The sequence below is a fragment of the Podarcis bocagei genome (assembly GCF_964188305.1).
Source record: "Podarcis bocagei genome assembly, chromosome: 4".
NCBI lineage: Eukaryota > Metazoa > Chordata > Lepidosauria > Squamata > Lacertidae > Podarcis > Podarcis bocagei.
In genome coordinates, this window is record NC_138128.1 from 92799050 (window position 1) to 92825685 (window position 26636).

At 46.5% G+C, this 26636-nt stretch overlaps 1 protein-coding gene across 1 annotated transcript in view; it reads left to right on the forward strand.

Moving 5' to 3' along the window:
* The first annotated feature begins 6023 nt into the window (after positions 1 to 6023).
* VSTM4 (V-set and transmembrane domain containing 4) overlaps positions 6024 to 26636 on the forward strand; it is a 31997-nt gene continuing 11384 nt past the window's right edge. The window contains exons 1-5 of the mRNA XM_081191874.1: positions 6024 to 6410; positions 14633 to 15031; positions 19534 to 19602; positions 21779 to 21886; positions 24610 to 24643. Of these exons, the coding sequence (XP_081048000.1) occupies positions 6365 to 6410; positions 14633 to 15031; positions 19534 to 19602; positions 21779 to 21886; positions 24610 to 24643 (656 nt within the window). The 5' untranslated portion in view covers positions 6024 to 6364. The remainder of the gene's footprint in view (positions 6411 to 14632; positions 15032 to 19533; positions 19603 to 21778; positions 21887 to 24609; positions 24644 to 26636) is intronic.

The following is a 26636-nucleotide window of genomic DNA, read 5'->3' on the forward strand; positions in this document are numbered from 1 at the left end:
CCTAAGGAATGCTTTCAATTATCTAAAGAAACTGCTTTGGGGAGGGGGGGGCATCATGGGTCTCCAATATGGCAACCACAGAAACCATCCCTGTGGTTCCTACAACACTCTGGTCTCTCCGTACTGGAAGAAGCAAAGATCACCACTGTCGAAGCGATGATTCTTCAACATCAACTTCGTTGGACTGGTCATGTTGTGTGGATGCCTGATTATCGTCTTCCAAAGCAACTACTCTATTCCGAACTTAAAAATGGAAAACGTAATGCTGGTGGTCAACAAAAGGTTTAAAGACTCTCTCAAGTCAAATCTAAAAAATGTAGTATAAACACCGACAACTGGGAAACTCTGGCCTCCAGTTGGAGAACAGCCTTTACCAAAGGTGTCATGGGCACTCAAACTCAGGACGATAGGGAGAAACATGCTAAGAGGAAGGCACACTTGGCAAACCCTCACCGTGATCAACTCCTACCCAGAAACCTATGTCCCCACTGTGGAAGGACGTGTGGATCCAGAATTAGCCTCCACAGTCACTTACAGACTCACTGTTAAGCCATGTCCCATGCCAGGGATTGTCGTCAACGAGAGGATTGGTAAAAGAGGAGAGGGGGTCATTGTGTTACACAAGACTATGTCCCACTAGCCTGTATGCCATCTGCTGCAGTAAACCCTTCCTCTGTCCACAGTCCACTGTGCCCCCACAATGCTGTTACTTAATGCTAGGTTGGTCCATTATAAGATCTCACTTATCCAGATATTTTATTAGTTTTTCAGATCTCCAAATAGTTCTCAGCTACGGTATATTGTCAAATGAACGGCCATTCCTATCTGTACACAAAATAAGCTGTAAGACGTATCGTGACAATTTCTTTAAACAACACAGAACAAACCAGCCTGAAAAAAATTATACTCGGGGCTGCAAATTGGGCACATAATCTAGATACAGTAATCGTAATTGAAATCAAAAACAGGACCATGAATCTCTACCATGTCAGGGGAAACTGATCAAAACAGCTTATCCGAAGTTTGATCGGAGATGAGGAGGTAAAGTTGGTGTGCGTTATGGAGACCTGCGCGAGTGAGCTGGGTGGAGCAGATCATTCCCGGATTTGCCCACCCAGATACTGTACTCTGAACACCTTGGCACTGGCTTGGAGATGACTCTCAGAATAAGGGCCCAAATTGGGTAAGACATGACTGTAGGGTGGAGAGAGGCGAATGGCTGGCAGCAACCGGCCCTGATGCCAGGATGGGTACCAGCGGGCAGTGTTGGAAACTCAGATATAGAAGTTAGGTACCAAATGGCTCCTTAAACTAAGGTCACCAAAACTGAACGTCTACTTCTCATGGCTCCTTAAACTAAGGTCACCAAAACTGAACGTCTACTTCTCATTTTTATAAACTCTTATTTTTCAAATGATGGACTGACTGCGATTGGTTCTCAGTTAAACATCCGGCTAGTTCGGATGACAACCTTCATGGGTTAAGAACTTTGAGGAAAAATTTATCTGATAAAATTCTACAGGGTGGGGTATTAGTGTGAAAACAGTGACCCCCAGGCAAGCACCTCCAGATGATGGAGATATCAGGCACCATCCTGGCACCCAGACATCTTAACTTGGTCGCATGTGGACAACAAGGTAAAGGTAAAGGGACCCCTGACCATTAGGTCCAGTCATGGCCGACTCTGGGGTTGCAGCGCTCATCTCGCTTTATTGGCCAAGGGAGCCGGCGTACAGCTTCCGGGTCATGTGGCCAGCATGACTAAGCCGCTTCTGGTGAATCAGAGCAGCGCACAGAAACGCCGTTCACCTTCCTGCCGGAATGGTACCTATTTATCCACTTGCACTTTGACATGCTTTTGAACTGCTAGATTGGCAGGAGCAGGGACTGAGCAATGGGAGCTCACCCCGTTGCGGGGATTCGAACCGCCGACCTTCTGATCGGCAAGACCAAGGCTCTGTGGTTTAACCCACAGCACCTGGCTAATTTCGAACATTGCCAGCAGGGCTGGTGATGAGCTCATCTGGGCAAGTGTTTGACCATGTCAAGCCCCATCTCAGGCCCTGGCTGGGCAGGGAAAGAGGCAGACGGCAGCTACAGTGGAACCTCGGGTTACATACGCTTCAGGTTACATACACTTCAGGTTACAGACTCTGCTAACCCATAAATAGTAACTCGGGTTAAGAACTTTGCTTCAGGATGAGAACAGAAATTGTGCAGCGGCGGCGCAGCGGCAGCAGGAGGCCCCATTAGCTGAAGTGGTGCTTCAGGTTAAGAATGGACCTCCGAAACGAATTAAGTACTTAACCCAAGGTACCACTGTATTTCCTGTTTGCTCTCCCCTCCCCAGCCACACTGATCAGCTACTATCCCTTCAGGTTATAAGTGGAACCCTCAAGCATTTTTTAAAAAATGTGTGCTTAGACTAATAGACTATATGGAGATGGCAGAAATGACTGGCAGAATTTGAGACCAGGGAGAAGAGATGGTGGAAGAAGATTGGAGGAAATTTAAAACTTATTTGCAGAAATATTGTAAAATTTTTGAATGCTGATGACATTGAAATGAATTGCAGGGGTTCTAGCAACAAGGTAAAATGTAAGATGGGATTAATAATAGATAAACTAACAGGACATGAATTTGCTGAACCAATTTTTAAAAGGGATACAAAAATGGGAGACGTGAGGAAGTCAGGAAAATAAGTTAACTAAAGATGAGAAATTAAGAAAGAGGGAATTTTTGTTTTCTTTTATATGTGTTTTTTTCTTTTTTTCCCCTTCTTTGTGTTTAATGTCTGTTTTTTGTATTTTGTAATTTTGTATCTTTTTCATTTTTGTATTTTTCTAAACTTTTCTATCGATAAAACCTAATAAAATATTATAAAAAATAAAAATAATAAAAATAAAAATCTGTGCTTAGTGTTTCTGCCTCCTCTTAGAGTTTCTGCCCTCCATCTGCCCCCAAGGGGGGGAATTGTTCCAGCTGGACTGCGTTCAGTCCTAGGGTAGCATCTTCTAGATGAGAGGACACCCTACGCCATATTGTGAGTCAGTGTTTTTAAGTACGGGGATGACAGGATCCCCAGTCCTCAATTTCATGCTGGAAAATGGACATTCAACTTTGATCCGCTAGCAGATCCAGCGAGACCAGAGAGGTCTTCCCCACACAGAAATAATTTTTTACAGAAAGAATGTGCAGTTGCTGCACCAAACGTTGTGATTACCAATCCTCACTCAAATTACTCCTTTCCACAATATTTTCCTATGCTGTGGCGGCAGTGGATAATTTCTATGTTTAGTGTATGCTCCCTGGATCAGCATTTAAGGCAAGCAGCCCCAGCTCTCTGTCCCCAGAATATGAGTCCCAGCCGTGGAATGCATGAAATATGAGAATGCCTCCGAGAACAGTCAGAAGACCTTTTGTTACTCACCAGCGGCCCACCAGCACATGTGGCAAACACACACACACACACATGCAACTATTCTGCCACACAGACATGTGACAGGAAACTCCAGGTTCTTATGGCATGAGCGTGCAGCTAACTCTTTGCAGATGGAAGCGTCACAGAATCTATGGAGGCTTTGCAAAAGTTAGATTTGCGGAAAAGCATTCCTCTTCAGTGTACCAGCTGCTTGGCACCCACTTTTGAAAATGAACTGATACGAATTTTGCTCAGTTCCCTGAGCCTTCACACATTTACTTGGAAGATGGAAATCCACCTGGGAATAACTCAACACCAAAGTGCAGGTTAACTACTGGGTAAGGATGTGTGGTTTTCCCCACTTACTGCTCCTCTCCAAATCCAAGGAAGAAGAGTCTCCTCTTTACTTGGGATGAGGGTAGAGAAGAAGAAGAGTTTATCACTACCCTAAGGAGTCTCAAGGGATGCAGGTGGCGCTGTGGGTTAAACCACAGAGCCTAGGACTTGCCGATCAGAAGGTTGGCGGTTTGAATCCCCGCGACGGGGTGAGCTCCCGTTGCTTGGTCCCTGCTCCTGCCAACCTAGCAGTTCGAAAGCACGTCAAAGTGCAAGTAGATAAATAGGTACCACTCTGGCGGGAAGGTAAACGGTGTTTCTGTGCTCTGCTCTGGTTCGCCAGAAGCGGCTTAATCATGCTGGCCACATGACCCTGAAGCTGTACGCCGGCTCCCTCGGCCAATAAAGCAAGATGAGTGCCGCAACCCCAGAGTCGGCCACGACTGGACCGAATGGTCAGGGGTCCCTTTAACTTTACCTTAAGGAGTCTTGAACTGGCTAACAATCTCCTTTCTCTTCCTCTCCCACAACAAAGGAGTGTCTCCACCCCATTGTTCTACTCGGACACTGAGGTCCAGCGCCGAGGGCTTTCTGGCAGTTCCCTCACTGCGAGAAGCCAAGTTACAGAGAACCAGGCAGAGGGCCTTCTCAGTAGTGGCACCAGCCCTGTGGAACGCCCTCCCACCAGATGTCAAGGAAATAAACAACTACCAGACTTTTAGAAGACATCTGAAGGCAGCCCTGTTTAGGGAAGCTTTTAATGTTTGATGCATTACTGTATTTTAATCTTTGTTTGGAAGCCGCCCAGAGTGGCTGGGGAAGCCCAGCCAGATGGACAGGGTATAATTAATAAATTATTATTATTATTATTATTATTATTATTATTATTATTATTATTATTATTATTATTATTATTACACTGTGAGGTGAGTGAGGCTGAGAGACTTCAGAGAAGTGTGACTAGCTCAAGGTCACCCAGCAGCTGCATGTGGAGGAGCGGGGAAGCGAACCCGGTTCACCAGATTACGAGTCTACTGCTCTTAACCACTACACCACACTGGGTCAGACTACCTATAAACAGGACCACCCCAAGGCTTTTTGGCACTCAAGGCAAATAAAGTGGCGATGAAGGAGGTGAGTGAAGATTGACATCAGGAACAAGGGGGGGGGGTGCAATCATAGAACTGTAGAGTTGGAAGGGACACCAAGGGTCATCTAATCCAGCCCTCCACAAGGCAGGACTAAAAATCTACCCCGGGGATCCTCAAGAATGGAAAGAGAACGAGGTTCCAACAAAGGAAGAATGTCTTATCAAAATGACGGGGAGTATGTGGAACTGGCAAAGCTAATGGCAAAAAATTAGATAACAAAATGAGGGAATGCTGGACTGGAAACTTTTTGTAGATTATCGAAAGAACTGTTACAGTTACATGATCACGCAGGCAGGATTTGAAACATGAGCAACAGCAGAGAGATATTAAGGCTAACAACTCAGGTTGTACACTTGGGGTGTTATAAGTTAAAATATGCAGCATTAAAAGATAAACATAGAATGGGGGGGAATGGGAAGTCTATCAATAAATTAAGAGTATTGTTGATGGTTAAGTGTGTAAACTTTTGAAAACGACATAATTTCAAAAAAATACAATAAATAATAATACAATATATTTTTTAAATTACACCAGGATCTACTGCCCGTTTGAATGCTGCCACCCGAGTCCCTCGCCTCACCTTGCCTCATGAGTGGGCCATCGCTACCTGGGACACAAAGATCTGAAATTAAGGACTGGGAAGGGTGGAAATAGTAGCTAATAGTGTACTTAACCCTTTCCAAGCCCACTACGTTCCCTTTCCAAATGCCTTTTACATCCCTGCTCCCTCTCCAGCGGGCGCCCCAGAGGCTGCGCTTACCTGACGCTGCTACAGGTGAGTCAATCACCTGGAAACCAGGTGCGCTCAAGTTTGGAGCAAGAGCGGGGAGGCGATGCTGTAAGAAGCGGCGGGCTGGCCTGACACATACACCCAATCCACCCCACCCCACCCTGGGAGAAGCAGCTGCGCCAGAGATCTCTCGCAGGTGCGCGCAGTTAACGCGCCCTGCGCCCTACTCGCGCGTCTACGGATACAACTAGCCCGCTTCCCTGGCGATGCGCCCCTGCCTCTCCCTGTGCTATTTCTGCCTAAGCAAGAGAGGCTGCCTGCTTGGTTCCAGCTAAACCCCTCTCCCCGTGGGGCGGGGGGGGGGGAGGGAGGGCGGCGTTTGGCTCCTTTTCCTAAACAGCCGCTTTAAGAGACGATCTCGCCCCGCCTCCTCGCGGAGCTGTAGGGTGGGAGCTGGGGGGCTGGCTGGGCAGGCGTGACTTTCCGGGACTTCTGGGGCCTCCCCGACGGGGCGGTCTCGGGAAACTGTTGCTGCCGTGCTGCTGGCGCTTGCTCCGGCCGAAACAGAAAGCCTGAGCCTGCTCGGGACGGAGAAAGGGAAGGCCGGGACGGGAAGGGGAGAAGCGGCCGGCGGGCACGGAGAGTCGGGGCGAGCACGACGGGAAGGGCGTTCGGGAGCCCGGCCCTTGTTTCCTTCCACCCATCGCCCTCCTTCCGCCGCGGGCGATGCGTCTCCTGGTCCTGATGCTGCTTGTTTGGGTTGGCACACCAGGTAAGAGGGCGCACGTCGATCGGGACCGGGGATTCCCCTTCCTCGACTCTCCCTCCCTCTCTTCCTCCCCCCACCCCCCACCCTAAGCTCTCCCCCATTACCGCCCCGTCCCTTCCAGCAACCGTCTCCCGGATCCGCCATCCGGCGCCCTCTGCGCTTCTTGGACGGAGCGGGCGCAGCTGCTGCTCTCCTGCCAGGCGCCCAGGGCAGCAGCTGCGACGGCGTCCGCCTGGGAGGCGAGCCAAGGCTGCCGAGGGCAGAGGGAAGGGATCTGCTTGGAAAGTTGGTCGTGGCGGTCGCCTCGCATCCTCCCGACGACCTCTGCGCAGCGCCTGTTTGCTGCCGCCCCCTCCAAGAAAAGTGAACTGCTCAAAAGGGGTTTGGGTTTGGGTGCAAGCGAAGGGGCGGGGTGACGCGCGAACTGTTCCGATGGCATCGATAAGTGACAGATCTGTAAATGGGAGCGTGCTAGTTTTATAGCATAGGAGCCAACTCCTAGGCACTGAGGTCTCTCCGGCCCCCCGGTAAAATATTTGAGGGGGCTAGGCCCCTTCAAAGTGGATGGCCATTGTCATTCAAATGGGGGGGGGGTGCGCTGAGTCTTGTGATCAATTCTGTGGGGCAGGTCTTACCTGGGCCCGCCTCCCTGATATTTTATTCAAGCTGGCACCCCTGTTTTACAGGTATATACGTTTGTCAATGAATCCTCTTAATATGACACACGGATAAATCAATGTGCAAAAACGGTGGGTGAGAACCGTAAATGCAATAAAAAACAACACCCAAGTTGAATAAACAGGATTGGAGTAGAGGGTGATAATATGCATCTTTCTGAACCAGAAAACCCATATGGGACTAAATTTAAGAGTGTGGAATGCCACCTCATGTTTTTATTATACAATCCTGTTTGCTGTAAGTTCCTGGGATTTTTCCTCCGCAGGAGAATACATTGTGAGAAGGGCAAATGCACACTCTGGGCACAGAGGCACCGACTGGAGAGCTGTGATTGGCCCTGGTTTTCCTGGGATCACATACCCACTGCCTGCTGGTGCTGTGGGTTAAACCACAGAGCCTAGGACTTGCCGATCAGAAGGTCAGCGGTTCGAATCCCCGCACCGGGGTGAGCTCCCGTTGCTCGGTCCCTGCTTCTGCCCACCTAGCAGTTCGAAAGCACGTCAAAGTGCAAGTAGATAAATAGGTACCGCTCTGGCGGGAAGGTAAACGGCGTTTCCCTGCGCTGCTCTGGTTCGCCAGAAGTGGCTTCGCCATGCTGGCCACATGACCCGGAAGCTGTACGCCAGCTCCCTCGGCCAATAAAGCGAGATGAGCGCCGTAACCCCAGAGTCATCCGCAGCTAGACCTAATGGTCAGGGGTCCCTTTACCTTTACCTTTACTTTCCCCCTTGCATTCAGCCCCTCTAGAAGGGCACGTCAGTTTTTTCCTGCAAACTTTCTTCTGTAGTAACCTATGCATGGTACTCTTGGGGATGCAACTTTTGTGTTTCTTGGCAAACTTTGACGTACAAAATAGATAAAGGGCTGGCATTGTTGTTGTTGTTACTGCTGCTGCCACTGTTTTCCTTGAAGTGGCATAATGAATTTGCAAGCTGGATTTGCCACAAATTCTAGCATTTGTGTTCACACTAGGTATAGTCTCCCTTGGAAGTGCAAAAGGAGATGCAAGATAAAATTAATGTGAATAGTCGCTCTTCAATTTCTTACTCCATCCTACCCCTGCAATGTACCTGCGGTTTGATTGAAGGACTGGGGAGGCTCTGTCTGCCTCATCACATCTAGGGACATGCCAGCCATGGTGGCTTGGCAGGTGCCCCCTCTGTATATTTTTGGGGAGGCAAGCACAAGCACATATTGGTCAGTTGTCTGGTTTGGCACTCAGAGCCTGAAGTTACCGTATTTTTTGCTCTATAAGGCTCACTTTTCCCCTCATAAAAAGTAAGGGGAAATGTGTGCGCATCTTATGGAGCGAATGCAGGCTGCACAGCTATCCCAGAAGCCAGAACAGCAAGAGGGATTGCTGCTTTTGCTGTGCAGCAATCCCTCTTGCTGTTCTGGCTTCTGGGATTCAGAATATTTTTTTTCTTGTTTTCCTTCTCCAAAAACTAGGTGCGTCTTGTGGTCTGGTGAGTCTTATAGAGTGAAAAATACGGGATATTTGCTGCTTGTTAAGTAGCAATTCAATTCACCTCTTTATAACAGCCATAGATGAGCATAAAAAGGTGGGATAGGTAAAGGTAAAGGGTCCCCTGACAGTTAAGTCCAGTCGCGAATGACTCTGGGGTTGTGGCTGTCATGTCGCTTTACAGGCTGAGGGAGCCGGTGTTTGTCCACAGACAGTTTTTCCGGGTCATGTGGCCAGCATGACTAAGCTGCTTCTGGTGAACCAGAGCAGCGCACAGAAACACTGTTTACCTTCCCGCTGGAGCAGTACCTATTTATCTACTTGCACTTTTTGCCATGCTTTCAAACTGCTAGGTGGGCAGGAGCTGGGACAAAGCAACAGGAGCTCACCCCGTTGCGGGGATTCGAACCACCGATCTTCTGATAGGCGAGCCCAAGGCTCAGCGGTTTAGACCACAGCGCCACCCACGTCCCAAAAGGGTGGGATACAGTCATTTAAAATCTGAAAAGCATTTTGGAAAGCTAAAAGGTATTAAAGCAGAAGGTGAATATAAAAGTCTATAATAATTTAAAATAAGCTAAAAGAATCTGAAAGAAGGGCTAGGAGCATTGGGTGGGTGTGGAAGAGAATAAAAAGTTGATTTATAAAAGACTTTAACTATTAATTTACAGAGCACTAAATCTAGTTTGTGGCACAGATCATCCTCCGGCGAATTGTGAGTGCTGCTGTGCAGAATCTGGCAACATTGTATGTGGTAGCAGGATTGGTACCTGAGAGCAGCAGGGAGGTATAGATTTGCCCTGTGCATGCTGGGTACTTATGGAGTAGTGGGGAAATCAGGCTAGTACGAATGTCTCTGTAATATAGGTACTGGAGGAGGACATGCTCTACTGTTTCCATTTGTCCCGAGTCACAGGGGCATTTTCCCTCTGGGTAGTCAGTCTTCCTGTATCGACCTTCAATAAGGGCCATACTACCCTGAACATGCCCAATCTCATCTTTTAAGTAGCAAAATTCTTGCTAATTTATCCCACGTAAGCCTCAGGTCTTAATTCTAGCTGGGAGGGCGAGGCCTTCCCCACATGAACCTACCCAGACCCTTCTTCGTGTGCCCCTTCCACGAGAGGTCCAGAGGGTGGCAACACGAGAACAGGGCCTTCTCTACAGTGGCTCCTTTTCTCTGGAACGCTTTCCCCAGGGAGGTTTGCCTGGTGCCTTCATTATACACCTTTAGGCACCAGGCAAAAATGTTCCTCTTTAACCCGGCCTTTGGTTGATTGTCATCCAATGCCCTTTTAAAATGTGTTGGGGTTGTTTGTTTTTGTTTTTATTATGTATTTTGTGTATTTATATTGGGATTTTATGTTACCACCTTGAGAACTGCGGGTATAGGGTGGTCTACAAATTTAAACAACATCAAATTCCCAGGGATGTCTCTTTTTCCAGGCTGGCAATGGCTTCAACTTTGCTTTCCCTGTAAATGGCTCAACACTATTCATGAAATTTAGGAGCAGCGATATGTACAGTGATGAGTTGGTTCGTAAGAGTTGGTTTGTAAGAGTTTACAAGTCAAAAGTGATGTCAGTTTTTAGACTGCAGCCCACATGTTTCTTGGGATTTTTCCATCTGTTTCTAAGAAAAAAAATGTGTAAGTTTCCCATTGTGTGTTTCCTTGAACAGTGTTAACTTACAACTAAATAGAATATAATTTACAGTACATGACACCATTTTAAAGGGGCCATGGGAACGCTACATATAATTTTTTTAATAACTTGATTTTTACACACACACACACACACACACACACACACACACACACACACACACTGCTTATAGGTAAGTTTGTTTTTTTTACCCAGGAGGCAAATTAAAATTTTCCCATATATGACCTTTTCTCAGTCAGCAACCATAACAGTTCATGCAATATAGGAGCCTGCGCATAAAGCAATCTGTCATCTTCTTCCCATTGCAGCTCCTTTCTGGTTGGCTCCATGCTCACAAGAAATGAAATCCCCACAACTGAGAGGTTGAAAGGGGGTTTGATAGCTGTTGCCAGATGAGAGCAGCTTGTTCTCATTAGGTGAAACAAAATATCCTCATATCTGCTTCCTTGTGCTTGCTACATATGTTTGGTAGACAGAATGTAAATATTCATATTTGATACGTGACTGAGTAGACTGTTCATTTAACACTGGACTTAAGGAGACTTTTTTATGTACCTAGCTCAGTTTAGAGATTTCTCAGGTTCGTGCCTAACGCTAAAAAGCTGATTTGTGTGCATGAGTTAGTTGTTTTGTCTGAACGGGGAATTGTGGTTAGTGTGAACTATGACTTAGGAGACCCTCCAGGTGTCCCTATTTTCCAGGGACAGTCCTGTATTTAAGGAAGCCATCCCGGTTTTATTCTGGAATGTCCCGCTTTTCCTTAGGACAGGGGTCAGCAACCTGCGGCCCATGGGCCACAAGCAGCCCACGGGGGTCGTTTCAACGGCCCCTGAGGCCCCCCCAACCGAGCCACCCTCTCGGCAAGTCCCCACGCGCTGTGCTAAACAGGTGCAGTGCAGAGCAGAGACTGACTTCTGCAGCGCCGGAAATCGCATCTGCGCTGACGCAATCCGGCCGACGGAGCAATCTCTGCAGGCATGAACCAGCCCAGGCGAGGTAAATCTTGCCGATCCCTGCCTTAAAGTAAAGGTAAAGGGAACCCTGACCATTAGGTCCAGTCGTGGCCGACTCTGGGGTTGCGGTGCTCATCTCGCTCTATTGGCCGAGGGAGCCGGCGTACAGCTTCTGGGTCATGTGGCCAGCATGACTAAGGCGCTTCTGGTGAACCAGAGCAGCACACGGAAACACCATTTACCTTCCCGCCAGAGTGGTACCTATTTATCTACTTGCACTTTGACATGCTTCTGAACTGCTAGGTTGGCAGGAGCTGGGACTGAGCAACGGGAGCTCACCCCGTCGTGGGGATTCGAACCGCCGACCTTCCGATCGGCAAGTCCTAGGCTCTGTGGTTTAACCCACAGCGCCACCCACATCCCTGACCCCTGCCTTAGGATGTCCCTATTTTCATTGGAGAAATGTCAGCGGTTGGACCTTGGAGGTATCTCCCAATTCTCCAATTCCGTGATTCCATGTTCCGGTGGTGGGCATGGCCCAGAGGAAAAAGCAGGCAGAGCAATCAATGTGACACATATATTTATTTCACAGTAGGCTGCATTCCAGCCGCATGGACATGTGCCCAGTGAGCTCAGTGTTATGTGCAGGCATTACTGTTGAAGTGGGATGCGGGTGGCGCTGTGGTCTAAACCACTGAGCCTCTTGGGCTTGCCGATCAGAAGGTTGGCAGTTCAGATCTCCATGACGGGGTGAGCTCCTGTTGCTCTGTCCCAGCTCCTGCCAACCTAGCAGTTCAAAAGCATGCCAGTGCAAGTAGATAAATAGGTACCGCTGCAGCGGGAAGGTAAATGGTGTTTCCATGCGCTCTGGTTTCCGTCAGGGTGTTCCGTTGTGCCAGAAGTGGTTTAGTCCTGCTGGCCACATGACTCGGAAAAGCTGTCTGTGGACAAATGACCTCGGCCTGAAAGCGAGATGAGCGCCACAACCCCATAGTCGCCTTTGACTGGACTTAATTGTCCAGGGGGTCCTTTACCTTTTATCTTTACTGTTGAACTAATATGCTTATATTCAATTTAATATCAGCTAAGTTGTTATTTAAGAGAAATGTAGCACTTACAAACTTAAATACAGAGGAACCTCTGTTGTCGAACATAATCTGTTCCGGAAGACCGTTCAACTTCTGAAAGTTCGACAACTGAGGCACAATTGCCGGTCGGCAAAAGCCATTGAAAAAATGGAGAAAAGCGCCTCAGAAGCCATTCGACATCTGAGGCAAATTTGAAAATGGAAGTATTCACTTCCGGGTTGTCGGCATTCAAAACCAAAACGTTCAACTTCCGAAGTGTTCAACAACCAAGGTTCCGCTGTACAGTGGTACCTCGGGTTAAGAACTTAATTCGTTCCGGAAGTCTGTTCTTAACCTGAAACTGTTCTTAACCAGAAGCACCACTTTAGCTAATGGGGCCTCCTGCTGCCACTGCGCCGCCACCACACGATTTCTGTTCTCATCCTGAAGCAAAGTTCTTAACCCGAGGTACTATTTCTGGGTTAGTGGAGTCTGTAACCTGAAGCATCTGTAACCTGAAACGTCTGTAACCCGAGGTACCACTGTACAACAAAAACAATAAGGTTTAAGTTCATTTATTTATTCAAATAAGCGAGTTTACCCGCCCTGCATCTGTGTCACAACATTTTTGTGGGACGGATCCGATTCCAAGCTGCTTCCTCACAGTTGCTCTGAAGTGGCCATTCTATATGACTTACTCATTCAAAGGTGATAGTGTGTGTTTGTGTTTTCTGCATAATACCTCTACCTGTGGTGGAAATCTTATCAAGTTGCTAGCTTGTCAGTCTGGAATGAATCCAAACACTGTTTCAAGCTATTATTCCCAAGTGCTTTCAGAAAGTTAGCTCTACTTTGCTCTTCCGAGCTCTTAGAACTAATGGATCACCACAGTTTGCATTTGCTATGTGTCTCTGTATCCTTTTAACACCCACCTGCACTTATTGCGTAGTAGTATTTTCAGAAACCAGCTTCATGACCTCAGATGAACCTGCCTCAGGAAAGGTGCATGCTGGTTGCTAGGAAGGAAGGAGGGGCACCTGCAGACATGCCAAGGGCTCAGAAAGGAGGCAGAATCAGGAAAAGTGTAAATCAAGAAGAGGAAACAGCTGGAGAGCTCAGTTGGTTAGAGTGTGGTGCTGGCAATGCCCACATTGCAGGTTTGATCCCCGTAAGAGACAGCTGCGTAGTCTTCTTTTGTTTTTGAAATAGTTTTCATTGGTTTTACAAAATAAATCACACACTTAGCACAATTAAATTTTGAAATAAAGCAAGATTCATCTGAATCGTAGGACTTTCCTCCTCACCTCCTTGGGTCCTTTAAATATTATTATTATTATTATTATTATTATTATTATTATTATTATTATTATTTGGACTCCCTATTTTCAGTAGAGAAATGTTGGAGGGTTATAGCACAGATTGTACCAGGTGTAAGGAGAAAATCTGATTTTGATTTTACTAGAAAATACGTATGGATGTATTTCCATTGATATGACACAAGAAGCCTAACAAAGCTCGGTGCCATTTAGACAACTCAGTACCAAGGCCCACACACTAATGTGGAAGTCATCATAATCCAATAGCCTTTCCTTTATCTGCTGACAGCTGATAGTTTGTGCTGTAGGGTAAGTGCTGGGAAAATAGGATATCCTACTCAGAAAAAGTAAAACCCCTATAAATGATGCACAAATCTGTTCCCCATCATCCTCACCATTAAAGCAATAAAGGTAAAGGGACCCCTGACCATTAGGTCCAGTCTTGGCCGACTCTGGGATTGCGGCGCTCATCTCGCCTTATTGGTCATGTGGCCAGCATGACTAAGCCGCTTCTGGCGAACCAGAGCAGTGCACGGAAACACCATTTACCGTATTTTCCACTCTATAAGACGCACCAGACCACAAGACGCACCTAGTTTTTGGAGGAGGGAAACAAGAAAAAAAATATTCTGAATCTCAGAAGCCAGAACGGCAAGAGGGATCGCTGCGTAGTGAAAGCAGCAATCCCTCTTGCTGTTCTGGCTTCTGGGATAGCTGCGCAGCCTGCATTCGTTCCATAAGATGCACACACATTTTCCCTTACTTTTTAGGTGGGAAAAAGTGAGTCTTATAGTGCAAAAAATACGATACCTTCCTGCTGGAGCAGTACCTATTTATCTACTTGCACTTTGACGTGCTTTCGAACTGCTAGATTGGCAGGAGCAGGGACCGAGCAACGGGAGCTCACCCCATCGTGGGGATTCGAACCGCCGACCTTCTGATCGGCAAGCCCTAGGCTCTGTGGTTTAACCCACAGCGCCACCCGCGTCCCTTATTAAAGCAATAGCTTTGCATTTATTGTACATGGAGGTCACACGCTCTTGCAAGAGTCTGCTTGCATTTACCCATCTTTTCTTTTGCAGGTGTCTATGAAGCTCTGAATGTCACTGTATCTCCCGGACCCAGAGTGCAGTACGTGGTTGGAGACAATGCTACCCTCTTTTGCCACGTGTCTCAAAAAAGACGAATAGAGAACCTCCTAGCTGTCCGGTGGCTCTTTGCCCTTCCGCCGACCCAAGAGTACCTGATGATCAAAATGACTAAATATGGAGTAGTCCAGTACTATGGGAATTACAACCGCCAGTTCTATAAGCAAAGACTTCACCTTTTGGAGGAGAGACATAGGACGATGTACACATTTTTTATCCTGAATCTCCAGGAAGCTGACCAGGGACACTATATTTGCAAAGTTCAGGAGATTGGCAAGTATAGGAACAAGTGGACAGCGTGGTCAAACAGTAGTGCGTCTACGGAAATCCAAGGTGAGTCCATGAACAGCTCCTCTTGCAATCTTCCCTTATTTTTATGGATTAAAACGTTTGCAATTCTTGCCAGCCTGTCTGTATGGAAGAAATCAAGAAAGAGCTCAAAACTGACCCAAACCGTTTAGGATTTGTCATAAATAATAATTTATAATAATAATAATTTATTATTTATACCCCGCCCATCTGGCTGGGTTTCCCCAGCCACTCTGAGCTGCTTCCACGGAGACCAAAAATACACTAAAATGTCACACATTAAAAACTTCCCTGAACAGGGCTGCCTTAAGATGTCTTCTGAATGTCAGGTAGTTGTTTATCACTTTGACATCTGATGGGAGGGCGTTCCACAGGGCGGGCGCCACTACCGAGAAGGCCCTCTGCCTGGTTCCCTGTAGCTTTGCTTCTCGAAATGAGGGAACCGCCAGAAGGCCCTCGGCGCTGGACCTCAGTGTCCGGGCTGAACGATGGGTGTGGAGACACTCCTTCAGGTATACTGGGCCGAGGCCATTTAGGGCTTAAGGTCAGCACCAACACTTTGAATTGTGCTCCGAAACGTACTGGGAGCCAATGTAGGTCTTTCAAGACCGGTGTTATGTGGTCTCAGCGGCTGCCCCCAGTCACCAGTCTAGCTGCCGCATTCTGGATTAGTTGTAGTTTCTGGGTCACCTTCAAAGGTAGGAGATAACCAGAGCATGCACCACTCTGGCGAGACAGTCCGTGGGCAGGTAGGGTCTCAGCCTGCGTACCAGGTGGAGTTGGTAGACAGCTGCCCTGGATACAGAATTGACCTGCGCCTCTATAGACAGCTGTGAGTCCAAAATGACTCCCAGGCTATGCACCTGGTCCTTCAGGGGCACAATTGCCCCATTCAGGACCAGGGAGTCCTCCATACCAGCCCGCCCCCGTCCCCCAAATAGTTGAAAGCAAGTATCGCCTTCGCAAATAACCAGCAGCACATTGGTTGACCCTTTCACAACGACAGCATGTTGAACTTGGTTGCTAAACGTTCTGCATATGGAGACAGTTTCTGAACTTCTTGCCTAGATAAATGTTCATTTTTCAGTCATGGGCTTGGCCAATGACTTTGTGTTAATCTGCCAAATGTCTCCATTTTGGGGTGGGGGAACCACAAACTCTCGATATGTTGTTGGACTCTGACGCCCATCAGCCCCCACCAGCAGGACCCCCGCCAGGCATGATGGGAGTTGGACTAGACGCCCCTTGAGGTCCCTTCCAACTCTGATTCTATGAGTTGTAGTCTAACATCATCTGTAGAGGGCCCCAGATTTCCCAGTTCTTCTATATACAGTGGTACCTCAGGTTACATACACTTCAGGTTACATACGCTTCAGGTTACAGACTCCGCTAACCCAGAAATAGTGCTTCAGGTTAAGAACTTTGCTTGAGGATGAGAACAGAAATCGTGCTCCGGCGGCAGCAGGAGGCCCCATTAGCTAAAGTGGTGCTTCAAGTTAAGAACAGTTTCAGGTTAAGAACGGACCTCCGGAACGAATTAAGTACTTAACCCGAGGTACCACGGTATACTGCAAGCCTCTAACTGATGAAGTTCCTTTAATGACAGATTAGAGAACTGGGCCAAAACAAACAAGATGAATTTTAACAGGGAGAAATGTAAAGTATTGCACTTGGGCAAAAAAAATGAGAGGCACAAATACAAGATGGGTGACACCTGGCTTGAGAGCAGTACATGTGAAAAGGATCTAGGAGTCTTGGTTGACCACAAACTTGACATGAGCCAACAGTGTGACGTGACAGCTAAAAAAGCCAATGCAATTCTGGGCTGCATCAATAGGAGTATAGCATCTAGATCAAGGGAAGTAATAGTGCCACTGTATTCTGCTCTGGTCAGACCTCACCTGGAGTACTGTGTCCAGTTCTGGGCACCACAATTCAAGAAGGACACTGACAAACTGGAACGTGTCCAGAGGAGGGCAACCAAAATGGTCAATGGCGTGGAAACGATGCCTTATGAGGAACGGCTAAGGGAGCTGGGTATGTTTAGCCTGGAGAAGAGGAGGTTAAGGGGTGATATGATAGCCATGTTCAAATATATAAAAGATGTCACATAGAGGCGGGAGAAAGGTTGTTTTCTGCTGCTCCAGAGAAGCGGACACGGAGCAATGGATCCAAACTACAAGAAAGAAGATTCCACCTAAACATTAGGAAGAACTTCCTGACAGTAAGAGCTGTTCGACAGTGGAATTTGCTGCCAAGGAGTGTGGTGGAGTCTCCTACTTTGGAGGTCTTTAAGCAGAGGCTTGACAACCATATGTCAGGAGTGCTCTGATGGTGTTTCCTGCTTGGCAGGGGGTTGGACTTGATGGCCCTTGTGGTCTCTTCCAACTCTATGATTCTATGATTCTATGATTCTAATTGCTTTTAAGAAAAATCTGGAGCTTGTGTTTCTCTTATTCTTGCACCTTCATGTCTTCTTATTAGTGACCTGACTGTGACCCGACAACAGGCCAAGGGTGTGGTCATTCTTGGATAAATTAAGAGGGGGCTGTGTGGGAACATTGCAGATACTAGGAGAGGATATATTGATTTAATAATATCCTTCCTCACTCACGCTTCTGAGTCAGCAGCAGAGTGCATTCCCCAATATAGAGCAGGAAGCTAGCTGATAGATTCGTTTGAATCTCTTTACTTAAGCAATCCAATCTGGCTTTGTTCAGATTGGAATATATTCCTGGCAAGACCCCTTTTGTCCCTCCTAAAAAGAATGACGACACAAGAAGCTTCTTTTAAAAGTAATAAGAAGTTTACTCACATTCAGTTCACAGTTGGATCCCTGAAGGCAGGCTATAGCTTAGAACAGGCACCCCCAAACTTGGCCCTCCAGATGTTTTGGGACTACAACTCCCATCATCCCTAGCTAACAGGACCACTGGTCAGGGATGATGGGAATTGTAGTCCCAAAACATCTGGAGGGTCGAGTTTGGGGATGCCTGGCTTAGAGTTACAGAAGAGGGTTTGAGTTCGTCCCATATGGGAATGAGCCCATGTCCTGGTGGCTGTGAGCCAGCAGACAGCAAAATACATCAGTATCAAGAGAGCATGGCATGAAGGAGAAAAAGAAGAAGGGAGAGGAGGAGGAGGAGGAGGATGGCTGCATGGCCAGCCCCTTTTATGGGGTCTCCTGGGGTCACGCCCATCTGTCTGGTCACATGCAGGGGAAGAAAGCTCCAGAACAGGTGTGGCAGGAAGTCCTCCTGGCTATGGAGTAACACCCCCCTGCGTATCTACTCTGGGAAAACAGGAAGTGTTGTACTTGACTGATTATGTTGCATCCCACAGGCTGTTCATTGCCTTCCTTGTTTCACTGCGAGGAAGCTCTGCCAGATTGATACTGAATTCTGTGCTGTATGTATGCTGCCTTGCGTTTGAAGTCTGCAACTTCTACTGGGAATCTGGGGGAAGCCTGTACTTTACATAATAGAGAAACTGCCTTAGTGCTTTGCATCTGCCAGTAGAGGACTGAACTGGCTGAAAAGTTGGGGGTCTGACTGAATTTCTTCCAGCGCAAACTGCACTGCCACAGACCTATGTGCTTGGGTAGCTGGACGTTTGGCACATCCCATATGCCAATGCTAACAGCCTTGTTTATACATATTTACCGTATTTTTCGCTCTATAAGACGCACCAGACCATAAGACGCACCTAGTTTTTGGAGGAGGAAAACAAGAAAAAAAATATTCTGAATCCCAGAAGCCAGAACAGCAAGAGGGATTGCTGCGCAGCGAAAGCAGCGATCCCTCTTGCTGTTCTGGCTTCTGGGATAGCTGCGCAGCCTGCATTTGCTCCATAAGACACACACGCATTTCCCCTTACTTTTTAGGAGGGAAAAAGTGAGTCTTATAGAGCAAAAAATACGGTACTTAAAAGTGAAGTTCCACTTAATTCAGATATGGTTGCCATATGTTTGGGTTTTCCTGGACATGTCCGGGAATCGATCAGCAAAATGGCATCCAGGCGGATTTTTGCTGAATCGGCAAAATGTCCAGGAAAACTTGCATGTGTGGCGAGTTGGGCTAATTTTTTAAAAATATATATATTTAAAAATCAAAGAAAAGCACCCAAACGATTTTGGGGGGGAGATTTCCCAGAAAAATCTCAACTGCACAGTTTTTTAAAGCCATTAAGAACATAGTTGTGTTTTATGTAGCCCCTGATACAAACCCCATGTTGTTTTCTGCTATTTCACTGAGCTGAGAAGTTTATTAGATGGCTTAAGGCAGGCACCCCCAAACTCGGCTCTCCAGCTGTTTTGGGACTACAACTCCCATCATCCCTAGCTAGCAGGACCAGTGGTCAGGGATGATGGGAATTGTAGTCCCAAAACATCTGGAGGGCCGAGTTTGGGGGTGCCTGGCTTAGGGCATCAGCTGCTTGCTTTTGTTGACCTGCAATCCGCTTTCACAGTGAGACCTTTTGAAAAGTGTGTGACTAGTTTGCCAATGTTGTTGCGTGTTCCATTGCAGTGATTTCATCCAGAGTTTCGGATGACTCCAATGCTGAGAAAAACCACAAGGCCTGGAAGTTCTTTGAGGGTTAAGTATATGCTTCCCCCTTTGTTCATCTTCGCGAAGAAGTGAGAATCCACTGAAAAGTACCGTTGTGCAGCCTTGCTTTTTCTTTCGGGGGAAGTAAGCCAAAATACTCACACCCCATAAAATTTTGCACCCACTGGTTTTAGGAGCTCTTAGAAGGTTACATCCATAGTTACACATTTACTTTAACCAGGAGTCACCAAAAAAAAAAAAAAATGCTTCAGGGCTCTAAATGTAATTGGCACATAATCCTGTTTTCTGTGAGTAGGGGAGAGGGTGCCAGGGCTCTTTGCCTTGATTGATTGATTGATTGATTGATTGATTTGGTGCCAACTTGAATAAAATATTGGGGGGACATTTATATGTGGGGAAGCCTGACTGACTATAATATAAAGAGTAGAACAGCAAGTGTTGTGTATTCAACATTCATTGTCATTAAAGAGCATCTTATTAAATGAACAGAAGCTAATGTGGACAAAAATCGGGGAAGTTTTCAGAAACTGAAATGATCTAAACTGTTCCTTATAGAAGAAAATGGGTACAAAAAGCTTGAGACAGACAGACAGACATTTGCCCTTGAAATGTTACTAAAATTCATGTCGATGAGTCTGGTTTTAAACATGTTGGATTGTTACCACAAATATTTTATAGAATATTAGAGCCTTTGGGTTCACTTGCCTTGGAGTGAAGTTATTGGCTTGCAGTCTCTCTCTGCTTGTTTGAAATCCTCCCTTCTATATGGAAGATTTGCAGTTTTGTTGACTATCTGCCAAACAAAACGTTTTTGAACACCGATATCACATTTTCCTGGCGTTGCGGAAATCTTTCATGCAATCTCCAAACAGTAATTTTATTTGCTTTGTTAGGAATGTTCACATCCTCTCGTTTCTAGTTCAGAACTAAATTGTTTCAGGTGACTAAGGAATACAGAAACTGAAAGTCAATCACAAGAAGCGGCTTTCAAAGCTGACAGAAGGGTAGTGGATAAAATATCAACAAGGCCATAAAAATGAGAAAGAGGAAGAAAACGGACTAAGAGGCAGGCATAAAGCCTTTTCAGGAGGCAGCAAAATTCCACCAGAGAAGGGATGTGGAACACTTGCCAGATTCTGAATGTTTGCAAAGTATAATATTATAGAAAAGCTCTACCCCTCCCATTCCTCAGGGAACTTCCCTGAACAGGGCTGCCTTCAGATGTCTTCTAAAAGTCAGATGGTTATTTATTTCCTTGACATCTGACCGGAGGGCACCACTACCGAGAAGGCCCTCTGCCTGGTTCCCTGTAACCTCACTTCTCTCAATGAGTTTAAACCTTTTATCATTTAAGCCTTTTATCAAGTACATCTGTGTCGGGTATAAGGGATGCAGGTGGCGCTGTGGTCTAAACCACTGAGCCTCTTGGGCTTGCCGATCAGAAGGTTGGTGGTTCGAATCCCCGTGACGGGGTGAGCTCCCAGCTCCTGCCTACCTAGCAGTTTGAAAGCACACCAGTGCAAATAGATAAATAGGTACCACTGTGACGAGAAGGTAAACGGTGTTTCTGTGCGCTCTGGATTAAGTCACGCTGTCCCATTGCACCAGAAGCGGTTTAGTCCTGCTGGCCACATGGTCCAGAAAGCTGTCTGTGGACAAACACCAGCTCCTTTGGCCTGAAAACGAGATGAGTGCCGCAACCCCATAGTCGCCTTTGAGTGGACTTAATCCGTCCAGGGGTCCTTTACTTTTACCTTTTTTTACCTCTGTCGGGTCCCTGTTAAAGACCAGATTCTTGGTAGAGCAGCCCTTTGGTCTTGCCCAATATGGATGGTTGGTACAGTGGTACCTCGTGTTACAGATGCTTCAGGTTACAGACTCCGCTAACTCAGAAATAGTACCTCGGGTTAAGAACTTTGCTTCAGGATGAGAACAGAAATCGCGCAGCGGTGGCAGCAGGAGGCCCCATTAGCTAAAGTGGTACCTCAAGTTAAGAACAGTTTAAGGTTAAGAACGGACCTCCAGAACAAATTAAGTTCTTAACCCAAGGTAGCACTGTAATATTCTTCTCCTTTCACACCTTTCTTGCCAAGATTTTGGGTCCAGGGCTCCAAGCGTGTTTTTACTTTTGTTCAAAACTTGTGTATTCTTTCTTGGGTAGACATGAAAGCAGATGGCTGATACTCCGTGGTTTGCCTTTCAGACCTGTATGTCTATGCTGTGTTCGTGTGCTCCATAGGAATCGTCAGTGTCCTGCTGTTCACCGTGGTTGTCCTCTGCCAGACACTGATCAACAAAAAACGCTCCCGTGGTGAGTGATGAGGAAAGGCTGAGGCAGATAAATGATGCTTTTGTGTGTATTTAGCAATACCATTATATCTCGCCATATTGTTTTGCACATAGTCATGTTTTTGCTTTTCATTTAATGAATCGTAGAATTGTTAGAACCTTTCAATGAGGGTGAAAGAGGAGAGCGCAAAATATGCTTTGAAGCTCAACATCAAAAAAACGAAGATCATGGCCACTGGTCCCATCATCTCCTGGCAAATAGAATGGGAAGAAGTGGAGGCAGTGAGAGATTTTACTTTCTTGGGTTCCATCATCACTGCAGATGGTGATAGCAGCCACGAAATTAAAAGACGCCTGCTTCTTGGGAGAAAAGCAATGACAAACCTAGACAGCATCTTAAAAAGCAGAGGCATCACCTTGCCAGCAAAGGTCCGTATAGTTAAAGCCATGGTTTTCCCAGTAGTGATGTATGGAAGTGAGAGCTGGACGATAAAGAAGGCTGATCGCTGAAGAATTGATGCTTTTGAATTATGGTGCTGGAGGAGACTCTTGAGAGTCCCATGGACTGCAAGAAGATCAAACCTCTCCATTCTTAAGGAAATCAGCCCTGAGTGCTCACTGGAAGGACAGATCCTGAAGCTGAGGCTCCAATACTTTGGCCACCTCATGAGAAGAGAAGACTCCCTGGAAAAGACCCTGATGTTGGGAAAGATGGAGGGCACAAGGAGAAGACGACAGAGGACGAGATGGTTGGTCAGTGTTCTCGAAGCTACCAGCATGAGTTTGACCAAACTGCGGGAGGCAGTGGAAGACAGGAGTGCCTGGCGTGCTCTGGTCCAGGGGGTCACGAAGAGTCGGACACGACTAAACAACAACAACAACAAATCTTGCCATATTGTTTTGCACATAGTCATGTTTTTGCTTTTCATTTAATGAATCATAGAATTGTTAGAAGGGACCTCAAGGGTCATCTAGTCCAACCCCCATTTGTTTTTTGTTTTGTATTGTTTTTAGAGCTGTTTAACAGTACTCACAATTCACCACCCATTTCCATGCACATTACTGTTTTGGGTTTGTTTTTATTACTCTGTTTCTATTAAAGCCTTCCCCAACTCACAATGCGTATGAATTATACATGTTAAAGAGAATTCCTCTCAGTTATTATGGATATAGTATCTGACACCAGCAAAATTGAATCAAATATTTCCTAATGCTAGATCAATATTTGAAACGCCAGAGCTTCAGGAACAAAGGATATATTCTCTGATAATGCTCCCAGATCAACATCTTCTGGGGTTCTATTTTAGCATAAATTAAAACCTCCGTGAGATATGGTCTGCCAAAAGAACCTTTAGTAATATCATTTTGCTATCTTAAAGGGACAGTTCTAACAGACGATTTGTAAATGACCGTTTACTCACTGACGGCAGCCTTGTATGGCTGTTTGCTATCCCCGGAAGAAGCTAGTCTGCCTATGACCGATTCATGGATTGCAAATATTTGGGAGCCCAAGAAATTGGGACATGCCATATCAGAAGTATGAGGAAGGCAGGTAGACAACAGGATAGCAATTGAACAGAGAAGTGGGCTTCTCTGTTTTCTTTTGGAATAATGAAGAGGCAATGAACTGTTAATGGGAGAAATTTAACTCATAACTTTAAGGCAAATGCAATTTGTTTTTTCCCACATTTCTTTGCTTTTTATCTTTATAATGGCAGTATTTTGCTTGATTAACTACTAGCCTTGTGAGAAACATGCCACAACATTGTAATTTGTTTAAGTTATAGCATTATCACAATTCTGATTTTGCAGATAATATTTCTTTCTTTCTTCCTCTCTCTCTCTCTCAAATACATTTGAAGCTTCTTTCTTTCATTTTGCTGAGAAAAACTATAGTAGTAGTAAATAATAATAATAATAATAATAATAATAATAATAATAATAATAATAATATATTAATACCCCGCCCATCTGGCTGCGTTTCCCCAGCCACTCTGGGCGGCTCCCAGCCAAATATTAAAAACACAATACAGCATTAAACATTAAAAACTTCCCTAAACAGGGCTGCCTTCAGATGTCTAGTAAGATAGTTGCTTATTTCCTTGACATCTGATGGGGGGGCATTCCACAGGGTGGGCGCCACCACCAAGAAGGCCCTCTGCCTGGTTCCCTGTAACCTCACTTCTCGCAGTGAGGGAACTGCCAGAAGGCCCTCGGAGCTGGACCTCAGTGTCCGGGCTGAGCGATGGGGGTGGAGACGCTCCTTCAGGTGTACTGGGTCGAGGCCGTTTAGGGCTTTAAAGGTCAGTACCAACACTTTGAATTGTGCTCGGAAACATACTGGGAGCCAATGTAGGTCTTTCAGGACCAGTGTTATATGGTCTCAGTGGCCACTCCCAGTCACCTGCCGCATTCTGGATTAATTGCAGTTTCTGAGTCACCTTCAAAGGTAGCCCCACAAAGAGTGCATTGCAGTAGTCCAAGCGGGAGATAACCAGAGCATGCACCACTCTGGTGAGACAGTCCACAGGCAAGTGGGGTCTCAGCCTGTGGACCAGAGAAGAGGGAAACACTGTCTTTGACTGTCCTGTGGCTTTGCATCATGGGCCTACCTAGCTGGCCACTGCCTGAATGAAGAATGTGCTTTTCCCTCTGTTCCACCTTTTTGAGTAACAAGAAGATGGCAATTGCTTAAACAATGCCTTTCTTTCTCCCCTACTTTTCTTTCTCCACTGTTTTTCACAGTGAAACATTACTTGGTGAAGTGTTCCCAGAACAGGTAGGAAAAGGAGACAAGACATATAATCTTGTTTTACCTGTCTCCAAATAGATTTTACGGATTGCTTTGCTTATTTTCTGTCTCACAAATATATATCTTAACATATAATAAAAAGGTTAGTCACGGGTGGGCAGTGCACCGTTGCCCAGTTCTTTAAAAACTACGCATTTATGTTTCACAGGGTGCGAAAGAAGGGCTTTGCACCTTTATACAATACGCATGTGTGCTTGGGCCCAGGGTCTTTTGCCTCACCATCCTCACTGCTGATTCCCTGTTGCTACTCAGCTTCAAAAAAAAAAGTGTCCCCGGATTCATTGGAAATAATCTGGTAACCATATCTTAAAATACCCTTGTTGGGTGCCCTTGCCTCCAAGGCAGTGGACCCTAATGATGGAGGAAGATGCCAATAGTAAAGGTAAAGGTACCCCTGCCCGTACGGGCCAGTCGTGTCTGACTCTAGGGTTGTGTGCCCATCTCACTTAAGAGGCCGAGGGCCAGCGCTGTCCGGAGACACTTCCGGGTCACGTGGCCAGCGTGACGAAGCTGCTCCGGCGAACCGGCACCAGCGCAGCACACGGAAACGCCGTTTACCTTCCTGCTAGAAAGCGGTACCTATATATCTACTTGCACTTTTAGGGGTGCTTTTGAACTGCTAGGTGGACAGGAGCTGGGACCAAAGACGGGAGCTCACCCCGCCGCGGGGATTCGAACCGCCGACCATGCGATCGGCAAGCCCTAGGCGCTGAGGTTTTACCCACAGTGCCACCCGCGTCCCTAAGATGCCAATAACTTGCTGTCATAAGAATGAAGCTCCCTTTTGTCAAGTCCATGAGGACATGGCAACTTTCCATCTTTGCCAGAACCAATCATGTGGATTAATGGCCTTTTTAAAAGAGCTTGTCTCACCTTGAAAGCCTTCTTTCACAGGATACAGAACAAGCATCTCCTCATCCCCACCGATGGAATTCTTAGCAAGGCCACACCGTGCTCTGCCAAGGAGGCATCAGATCAAGGAATCTTCTAATGGAGGTCCTTCTTCTATCTTAGATGAGGCTGAGCAGGCAAACCAGAATGTCCTGGCTGACCTAGTTCTGAGCTTGTAGAGCCTGTACCAGGAAGTACTGTATTTTTCGCTCCATAGGGCGCACCGGACCATAGGGCGCACCTAGTTTTTAGAGGGGGAAATCAAGGGGAAAAAAATCTTATTTCCCCCCCAGCCCCAAAGAGCACCAAAGAGCGAAAGCAACGTGAAGCCTCCGGAGCACGAAGGGAACGCTCCCTCTGCGCTTCGGAGGCTTCACGTTGCTTTCGCTGAAGCCAAGGAGCCTGTATTAGCTCCATAGGATGCACACACATTTCCCCTCAATTTTTGGAGGGGGGGAAGTGTGTCATATAGAGTGAAAAATACAGTACAGTGGTGCCTCGCAAGACGAAAAGAATCCGTTCTGTGATTCTCTTCGTCTAGCGGTTTTTCCGTCTTGCGAAGCAAGCCCATTGACGGATTAGCGGATTAGCGCTATTAGCGGCTTTTAGCGGTTTATCAGCTTATCAGATCAGCTGATAAGCAGCTTAGTGGCTTAGAAAAAGGGGGGGAAAGGAAAAAAAAACCCGCAGGAACTCGCAAGACATTTTTGTCTTGCGAAGCAAGCCCATAGGAGATTCATTTTGCGAAGCACCTCCAAAATTGAAAATTCTTTCGTCTAGCGAGTTTTCCGTCTTGCAAGGCATTCGTCTTGCGGGGCACCACTGTATTCTTTGGAGAGCCCCAATATTAGACCGCTAAAATTCTACGACAAATGCCGAGAAAAGGTTGCTCTTCTCCCAGTTCTTGTAAGTGGAAGCAGCAGGTGCCTTTGGGTCTCCCAGAGCTTCTCTAATATGCATTTCCACTAGTTCTCACATGCTCCAGGTTTCTTGGGAAGATCAGTATGACCTGTGCAGAAATAATTCTATTCACTGGTCATGAAGATCTTTAACCTATTGGTGCTTCATA